Consider the following 10,000-nt stretch of genomic DNA (forward strand, 5'->3'; position numbering starts at 1 on the left):
ATTCTATCTTGCTTTTGTTCGTAGTTTTGATTTTGCTTGAAAATTTTGCTTTTGTTTGTACCTTGTGGTCCAGGCTGTCCTCCGAAGCCGGGGTCTCCTCTCTCTCCCTTGGCACCGTCGAAACCCGGGCGTCCAGGGCTTCCTGGGAAACCGGACTGACCCTTCGGACCTGACAGGGGCAGAGAGGTGCGGCTCTGATTAGGACCAAGAATTCACTTTGACTGCTATTCTACTATTATGGTATGGTATTGTTTTGTGATCTTTTGTGGTAACACTTTACTTTAAAGTAATAATCCGTGACATTTTCATATAAATAAATGGCTGCTCTCTCTCGCCGACAGATATAATACAACACTGATTCAGCCTATATCCGGCTCATAAAGCTTTTCCACTGTCTGTTCTAAACAGCCGGTGTCTGGTAGCTCTTTCCTGGGAAAAATCCTCTGCCGCACAGGAAGTGATGCGTTTTATGATTCTGGTTTGTTTGTAATAAACAGAAGAAGAAGAACTGGGTAGTTAGCATGAGCAGCGATAACCACCATGACTGAACAGACAAAGAAAAGAGAAACTCAAACTGCAGCAACAGAAAGCAAATGACCACTTATCACCAAAGATGTCACGAAAAACCAAAAAAAACAAAATGAGAATCTCAAGGATTACCACTTTAAAGATGCTTTAGTGTTATTATGTACTTACAACAGGCTACTTTTCCATAGGTTTATACAAATGTTAGTAAACTGAAATGCAAAGTGTTACCTTATTTTAATGACATTTTCTCATTTTTAACGCAATCACATAAATAAAACAACATTACAAATCACAACCCTTCAGCCATTCTTCCATGCACCCACCCAAAGGAAAATGAACAATTCTGATCATAAAGATGCAACTTGCACACTGACTAAAGGACAATGTATATTATGTAAAATATGTAAAAAAGAAAAAAACCTATGTATTTAGAACAAAAAAAGTACCTGATCCTCCAGGTAAACCGGGGTATCCAGGGTCTCCATCTTCGCCAGGTATGCGGCAAGGAAGCGTTTGGCCTGGTAGCAGTCATATATAGGTTAGCAGTCACATACACTTTAACACACACACACACACACACACACACACACACACACACACATGGACACACAATCCTAATACTAACTACTTCTTATATACTAGATAATTATACACTTTTACCTACTAGATCACACCAGACCTGGACCAAATATTTTATATATATGTGTATATTGTATATTTACACATACTTTTATGGTTTGTTTTATCTTAGGTGTCTGAAGGCTGGGATTTGCCACACAGGACAGTAAAAAAATAAGTTTTTGAAAGCCAAATTACTGAGGGTCAGAGAGATGGAGGGATGGACAGAGTGAGAGAGAGAAAGAGAGAGAGTTAGAGAGAGAGAGAGAGAGAGAGAGAGAGAGAGAGAGAGAGAGAGAGAGAGACATGGAGAGAGACAAAGACACAGAGAAAGAGGGAGGGAGAGAGAGAGAGGGAGGGATGGATTGAGAGGTAGAGGAAGAGAAGGAGGGAGAGAGAGAGAGAGAGAGACATGGAGAGAGACAAAGACACAGAGAAAGAGGGAGGGAGAGAAAGGGAGGGAGGGATGGATTGAGAGTGAGGTAGAGGAAGAGAAGGAAAGAGAAAGAGATGGACAGAGTGAGAGAGAGAAAGAGAGAGACAGAGAGAGAGAGAGAGAGAGAGAGAGAGAGAGAGAGAGAGAGAGAGAGAGAGAGAGAGAGAGAGAGAGATCGAGGGTGGCAGCATACAAAGCCATTCAGGGTCATTTGCGTACGCCAGTCTAGCCGAATAAAAAAAATATTTCATCATACAGATATCAGCGAATCAGCAATCAGTTCCATTCAATTATCGACTCTTGAAAGACATATTAGTGTTTTTTACTCTTCTGCAATTGACAACTTACCTGACATAATGTGAATTGTCCTGACAGGGTAAACCCCAGCAGTCACACATGATAAATGATAGGTGTGTAAAAAAAAAAAAAAGGTACTATTTGGCCCAGGTCTGAATCACACACATAGTAAATACATACAATAACATGAGCTGGTGGAGAAATGCTATATCTATGCCAGTACTCTCTAGTCTCCACTATTCTTAGCTATTGAAATACACTGCTAGCTAACAAAATACCAAATCCTACTATGTATCAGATACAGTGTGTATTTTATTACTAGGCCTGCTTACATGACATCATTTTGAAACAATGAATACATATTGTGAATGTCTTTCGCAACGTTGATTGTCTGTCGCCTCCAGTCATGCTGTTACCGCTCGGTGTCTGCATTCATTTCGGTTAATTTCAGTTTGATCATGGGATTGTTATTGTGTGTTGTTGGTTGGATGTAGTTAGTAGTAAATTCATCACAGTTAAGGGCAGTTAGCCACAGTTCGAATAGTAGAATTATAAGATTATGAATAGAATATAAATTAGGATATTATATATGCAACTTGGGCAGGGAATTTTGTGTCTGGGGATTGGTTCTACCATTTCCATTAGCCCCTCCCCCCAAACCCTCATTGGTTAAAGCACTTAGCAGAGGCAGGGCTGTAATAAAAAAACATGCGGCAGGTTTCAGCAGCTTTGATTGGAGGAGGAGGAGGGTGAAAACACTCGCATCCGTCCAATGATTGGATGGAACACCTCACACGTGTCGCTCAAACGCATCAAAACATCTGAAGGAATCCTGAAGCTCGACTGTCAATCATCAACTGACTCCGCCCAAATGGAATCCCAGGGACGCAGCAGGGAACGAGACGCTTCCATTGGCTCCGTCATGAACAAATGATTGACAGGCTCTGGCTTGCTGAGAACTCCAAGGACTACATTACCCAGCATCACTAGCTGTGAGGAAGTCCATCCAACATTGGGCGCTACCGCTCTGCTGAGCCACTACAGTTCATACAGTACTGTTCGCTCCAACTGTCCACCATCTTGGCTACAAACATTAGGAGAAGACCAACCTTCCTTTCTAGATCCTCAGTTGAATCCTAACTGTGTGTTCACACTGCGAGCAACATGTCAACAAGTCACTGGAAGTCCATTTATTTCCTATAGAGCTGAGCGACCAGGGAAGCTAGTCTCATGTATGACGGTCAATAAACTTGTAGGACGAGAAAAAAATGGCCACAGCTGAACTCTTCGCAGTCATTGGCCGTCAACAGCCAATCAGATTTCCGTGCTTCCTTGATTCCCTACCGATTTAGTTTCATGAGCATCAGTTCTGCCTGGCAAGAGCAACGTGGACAAGAAATTAATTGCAGCTATTCAAAGCTTCCCAGTTCTCTACAACTTTTATTTGGAAGCTAAGATAAGAAATGCTTGGAGAACGGATGCATCCATCGTTGGGGTCAATCTGGGGTCAAATCTGAAGTCATTTCAGATCTCTGAAGTTTTAACCTAACTTGTGCTTTCTAGCCAGCTATGTCAACTCATCAAGACCATGTAACTTCACGAAGGGCAATACCAAAGCAGCGAAAAATATATGATTCGATTATTCAAAACTTTTTAGCTGCACCAGACCGCTACATAGATGAAATTTGATCCTCCAGTCGGTCAGGACAGAGCGACCCATCAACCAAGTTGCTCACAGTGTGAACGCACCATAAGTGTCTTGGAAATAATATGTGCTGATATCTAATTTGTTAGAATTATGAATAATAAATAAAGTTGGCCAAACTATGGTTCTAAAGTAGCTCCCTTCCAGCGCAGGAGATTAGCACATAAATACTTGTATATTTGTCCTCTAGTTGGTACAGTTTTCTAAGTCCTCAATCTTTGCCTGTTGGATATTGGATCGTTCTTGAATCCATCGGTTCCTGTGCTGCCTGCAACTCGTGCTACATTCTGTCCTGCGGCTGGATTTTCAGGGTGCTGTGTCCCACGGAAAGATACTCTGGCTGGTGGACGAAAAAGTGAGTTACCCACCCGTTCCCTCTCCGTAAGAGGCGTCATTAACCCCTCCACAGCTGTTTTCACCTGGACAGATACACATGCACAAGGAGGGGTCAGAGAGATGGAGGGATGGAGGGAGGGATGGACGGAGTGAGAGAGAGAGAGAGAGAGAGAGAGAGAGAGATGGAGAAAGGAGAGAGAGAGAGAGAGAGGGATGGATGGATTGAGAGTGAGGTAGAGAAAGAGGAGAGAGAGAGAGAGAGAGAGAGAGAGAGAGAGAGAGAGAGAGGGTGGCAGCATACAAAGCCATTCAGGGTCATTTGCATACGCCAATCAAGCAATTAAAAAATAAATACTTCATCATACAGATATCAGCGAATCAGCAATCAGTTCCATTCAATTATCAAGGCTCATTCAAGTTAAGGCAAAAGCAAATTAAAAATGTTTGCTTCAATGTAAAAAAAAAAAAAAAAAGGGCTTGAAAACAGGTTATTCCCTTCAACAGGAAGAGAGAGAGAGAGAGAGAGAGACTTTGGCAAATGCTTAACAAAAATTTGGTCAAATTACAGCTAAAAGAGAAGCAGATCAAACTCTCTCTCCTCGTTCTCTCTCGGTTTCTGTGAGTGAGAATAACCTTCGTATTAAGAGCAAAATGAATCAGTCATTTCAGCATTATTATTATTATTATTATTATTATTATTATTATTAGCCGTTACGGTATGAGAGCACACATTCATACTGGAGATGAGCTGCTGAGGTTTTTCTGTGTTGTTCAGTCTCAGAGAGGAGGAGCTGGATAATGTTTTTAAAGGAGAACACCGGTGTCATTTAGAGTCACAGCCCATTTAGTTTTGCACGTCGTCACATGCACTTTTACTCTTTTACTTCTAATCTTACGTATGTTTTTAACCCTTATGTCTGTTTACTGTTTTTATGTACGTATGTCATGCCTGTGATAGACAATAAAGCTTTCTGAAGCTGAATCTGAATACTTCTGGCTACATCTAGTTTACATTTCCACCAATCATTTTGCAATGCATGCCGTATGAAATAAGATTTTCTTTTTAACATTTACTTGTTTTTTTTGTGGCTTTTTCAATATAAACTTTTTGGTGCGAAACCTAAATGAACTGCTGTCCCGACTAACAAAGACGCCCTAAATAAAAAGACATGGACGTGACAGTAAAGTGTTTCCGAGCGGGACGTAACACAACGCTGAGATGAAAAATAAGGAGAAAACAGAAAGTTTGGCTTCATGTTTCCTGTGTCATCATACTGGACAAGAATGAATGGCAGCAAATGGCTTCTTCTGATTGGAGGAAAACAAGCGCTGATATCTCCAACTATGCTGACTGTGTGCAGAATAACAGAAAGGATTGGCCCAAACTTAAAAAAACACCTGTATTCTCCTTTAAAAGAACAACCAACGATTCCCTGCTTTCTTATCCCACTGTGACAAAATAATATAATAATATATATATAAATAAAATATAATCTGTATTTTCTCTCCTCTGAGACTAAAGAAGCACAGCAGTTGTTGCGCAATGAGCAGTTAAAAAAAACTTGTCAATCAATCATTGTGCATCGATCAGTCAACTAATCAAGCAGTTTATGGATTATTGATTATTGGCTGTAGAAGACAGTGTATAAGCACATTAATGGAGACCATTAATCATGTAGTTAAAAATATGCTGCTGCAGCCAAGGGATGAAGGGGGGGAAGCTGCTTCAGCAGAGAAAACCGAACAGGAACAGTTTTGTCCCGTCGGGTCCTGGAGAGCTTGGCTGCTTCAGCGGGGAGACGCACTTGGAACTATTTGTCCCCAAAAATGTGTTGTAATGGTTTAGGATGTTAGGATGAGGTCGCTATGGTAACTAGATGGAGGTTGAGTGTGATGTGATGGATAAATGGACGGGGTGATGCTGCCATGACGCCCTGCAGGGGAAAATATGGCATGACATTCATGCACGCATGCACACACACACACACACACACACACACACTGTCTCTTTCTCTCTTACTTTCCTCACTTTCTTTCTCTCTCTCAAACACACACACACTCACACACACACACACACACACACACACACACACTGTCTCTCTCTCTCTCTTACTTGCCTCACTTTCTTTCTCTCTCTCAAACACACACACACTCACACTCACACACACACACACACACACACACTCACACACACACACACACTCACTCACACACACTCACACACACACACCAATCCCCCCCATACCTCCTTTCCTTCCTTCTTCCTGCCTGGCATCACTTACCTCTCGGTCCGGGTAAACCTGGTTGCCCTGGCAACCCGGGGATACCGGGCTCTCCAGCCAACCCGCGCAGGCCGGGCGCTCCGGCATAGCCGATACCGGGCTCACCGGGCCCACCGGGGCGACCCTTAGACCCAGAGAACCCTGGGAAACCTTTCTCTCCGATGGTGCCGAAGCCAGCATCACCCTGGAGAGGAGAGAAGAGGAAAAGAGAGGAGAGGAAAGGAGAGAAGAGGAAAAGAGAGGAGAGGGGAGGAGGGAAAGGGAGGGGAAGGAAGAGTGAGTTTAACCCACTTTCTTATTTCTATCTCCTCATTATGTATTTTACTATTCTAGGTTTGTATGCCTCTCTGTAAAGCACTTTGTAAACTCTGTTTTTGCAGTTGCTATATAAATATAGTTTATTATTATTATTGTGATTATTATTATTACTACTGCCATTATTATTATTATAGTGTGTGTAAGCACTCACAGGGGGTCCCGGGGCTCCAGGGAAGCCCGGCAGTCCGTCTCTCCCAGGTTGTCCGGTTTCTCCCGGTGGTCCTCTGGGTCCCGGGCCCCCCAGCTCCCCCTTGCCCCCCAGGCCCAGGTTGGGGTAGTAGGACGCCCCCTTCTCTCCCTTACGGCCGAAGAAGCCCCTCTCGCCCGCACGACCCTGAGGGGTGAGAGAGGGATGCAGAGAGGGGTGTCAAAAAGTCAGATTTTTCTAAAACTAGCTTTGCATCCCAAGCAGTTCCATTATAAAAATGAATGTCACACTGCACATATGACAAATAGACAACAGTTAGATATATATATATATATAATAAATATTAACAAGTCCACAATCCAAGACCTAAACAAATCCATCAATTGCAAGATTCACATATGGTTTTTGGGGGATTTCTTCCTTATCTTGAGGGCAAAGTCTTTATAGCTAAATTCTAACATTGGAGTCAATAACAAGTAGGTGACTGAAGCTACATACAGGACAGGACAGTAGACTTTACTTACCGGAGCTCCCTGACTGCCTCCATAGCCAGGCGACCCGGGGTCACCGGGCTCACCCTTCCGTCCAAAGGGGCCGGGGCTACCGTTGGCTCCGGGGGGTCCCGGTAACCCCTGCACCCCTCTGGAGCCTCCGCCTAGACAGGCACAGTCACCAAGGTCTCCTGCAGGAGGGAGGAAGGGAGGGAGGAAACAAGGAGGGAAAGGAGGAAGGAAGGGAGAGGGGTTGAAGGGACAGAGGAAGAGGGGAGAGAGGAAGAAAGGGGAGGAGAGGAGAGGAGAGGAGAGAAGAGGAGAGGAGAGGAGAGAAAGGAGAGGGAGAGGAGAGGAGAGGAAAAGAGAGAAGAGAGGAGGAAGGAGGAGAGAGGCAGAGGGGAAGGGAAGGAAAGAGTGAGTTTAACCCACTTTCTTATTTCTATCTCCTCATAACGTATTTTACTATTCTTGTTTTGTATGCTTCTCTGTAAAGCACTTTGTAAACTCTGCTTTTGCAATATTAAATATAACAGTATTATTATTATTATCATTTTATTGTATATAGTGTGAAATTTCTTATGGTCATTCAGTGTTTCCTGTATATCTGTTGTTGTTTTTCTGTGTCAATGTGTTGAATTTTGGATATTTTGGTCCTGAGAGCTGGTTTGCTCCTGGACTCTTTCCAGAATCAGTTCCTATAGGCGTTGCAGTGTAAGAATAGCTCTTATTTGTATATTTGTATTGTGATATGTCGACAGGTGTGCTGTCATTGTAAGCTGTGGGGCAATTTTTTCAAGCTGTAAGGGGTCACTGCAGCTACATTAATACCATTATTAATACCATACCACATAAATAACATTGTATGATTTCAAAAACACTTTCTTCATTCCTGAAAAAAACATACTTTTTGCGGATACATGGATTTTGTCCAACAACAGTGACATATAATTTGAACCCTGTTTTTTTGTGTGTGTGTGTGTGTCATAAATCCTGAAAAATTACTCGAGCACACTGGTATTCTTACTACTTCACTTTTTGCCAACAGTTCAGTCACAAGACCAAAATGACCTACCTGCACTCTGAGAACCTGGCATACATATAGGTGTGCGGACTGCTTCGTAAACAATGTGTGTGTATGTCAGTGTGTGTGTGTGTGTGTGTGTGTGTGTACCTTTAAAGCCTTTGTATCCTCTGTCACCAGGTGGTCCTCTGAAGCCAGGCTGCCCCGTCACTGCAGGCAAATCAACAGGGAAGCCTGTGGAGAGACCTACACACACACACACACACACACACACACACACACACACACACACACACACACACACACAGAGTTAGAATATTCTTAGGTTGAAATATTAAATTAAAAGTAGACCACCCAACAATATTCTGGGATTTTTCAGGTTTCACAATTTGTTCATAAACTGAATTGCACCGGCCTGGTTAGGAATTGATGAGGTCAGCGATGTCATGGTAAACAAGAAGGTAAATGGTAAACTATGAGCTCCAGTTGGTGAACACCATAAGATAAATGGGTGTACCTGCCACTACAAACAGGAATAATTCAGACCTAGTGCAGCTCGGTGTCACAGTGTGAAAGGGAGGTTAGTTTACACTGTTTGGTCAACGATTGACACGAAACACAGTTTTGCTGCTGTCACTGTTACAGGATTTTCTAGCAATGAGACAGGCTGGAAAATCAGTGATAAAAAAGCTGTTGAAAGTATAAACATAGCATTGTACTGCAGTGTTAACTCCTGTGAAAGCACCCCCTTTTCTGAAGACAAGGCTGAAAATGACATACCCAAAATAAAATGGTTACTGTTCTTGAACCCCTGTGACTGCAGGAATAATCTTGGTCTTTGCTGAAAGGTAAGCCTTGGCAGTTTCTTCTCCAAGTGTCAGAATTACTCTTAAGTATTACTGACACAGAGTACCAGAAGGTCAGTGGAAATTGAATTGTTTTAAAAGAAAAAAACATTTTTTGATGTAAACAGCTGCCTAGAAACTGGGAGCCGCAACCCAAACCCAAAACCAAAGTTGATAACAATACCACCAAAAATGAGAATTTAGCAATGTATTTTCTAGGATAATGTTTAGGCAGATTTCCAAAGGGCCATTTGGAGACACAAACCAAATTATATTATGGGTCTTTAGAGCTCTATAACACTACATATTTTTGTATATTTCAATAAAACCACATGAAATACTCACAAAAATATGTTTTTTTTTAAAATAAATTTTAGAATGTGTCTCTTGTTACCTCTCCTAACTTTCATAGCAAGTTGTTTTGGCGACACCTAGTGGCCAAATGTGAGAAAAGCAGCTTGGAGTAGAGAGTTCCTCCCATCCAAGTGAAGTTTGAAGCATATTATAGTAAGCTGCACTCTTCTCAGCTATACTTACCAGCACTCTTGCAAAGAGTACAGCGTAAAAGAGTGTCATGTGACAGTTAGATACTGCAAGTTGGTTTGTTTTAGCTCAGGCAGGCTAAATATTGCCATGGCGATCATAGCAATATGGCCGCCTTGAGGATACCTGCATTTGACTGGCCTTTGGGCCTGGTGAATGACCCAGTGTGGATGATGATGCAGGGGTCAGAGGTCAAGCCTTCATCGTCAGGAAGAGGACAGTAAAGTCAGTCAGTCACGTTCTAGAACAGCCTATCTCCATCTTATCTTCCACTTTTACCAAGAAACTGTCTTTTTTTTGTATTTATTTCACACTGCAAATCCATTTTCATTTTATAAACTGCAACTTCTGTTAACCTGTAAATCAGTAATAGCCAACATAGTGAGAATTCTTCAAGGACAAATTTGTCTTCTTCAAGCCAAGAAGAAC

The 10,000-nt window shown here is 42.4% G+C and overlaps 1 protein-coding gene across 1 annotated transcript in view; it reads right to left on the reverse strand.

The window, feature by feature from the left end:
- The window catches only part of col4a6 (collagen, type IV, alpha 6), a 444,271-nt gene that overhangs the window by 303,317 nt on the left and 130,954 nt on the right, over positions 1–10,000 (reverse strand). Inside the window, exons 21-27 of the mRNA XM_078291595.1 lie at positions 8,334–8,429; positions 7,193–7,350; positions 6,672–6,854; positions 6,203–6,386; positions 3,953–4,003; positions 975–1,046; positions 62–169 (exon numbers count right to left, since the gene is read on the reverse strand). Coding sequence (XP_078147721.1) covers positions 62–169; positions 975–1,046; positions 3,953–4,003; positions 6,203–6,386; positions 6,672–6,854; positions 7,193–7,350; positions 8,334–8,429 — 852 coding nt within the window. The remainder of the gene's footprint in view (positions 1–61; positions 170–974; positions 1,047–3,952; positions 4,004–6,202; positions 6,387–6,671; positions 6,855–7,192; positions 7,351–8,333; positions 8,430–10,000) is intronic.

Source organism: Centroberyx gerrardi, chromosome 23 (assembly GCF_048128805.1).
Source record: "Centroberyx gerrardi isolate f3 chromosome 23, fCenGer3.hap1.cur.20231027, whole genome shotgun sequence".
NCBI classification, from domain to species: Eukaryota; Metazoa; Chordata; class Actinopteri; order Beryciformes; family Berycidae; genus Centroberyx; species Centroberyx gerrardi.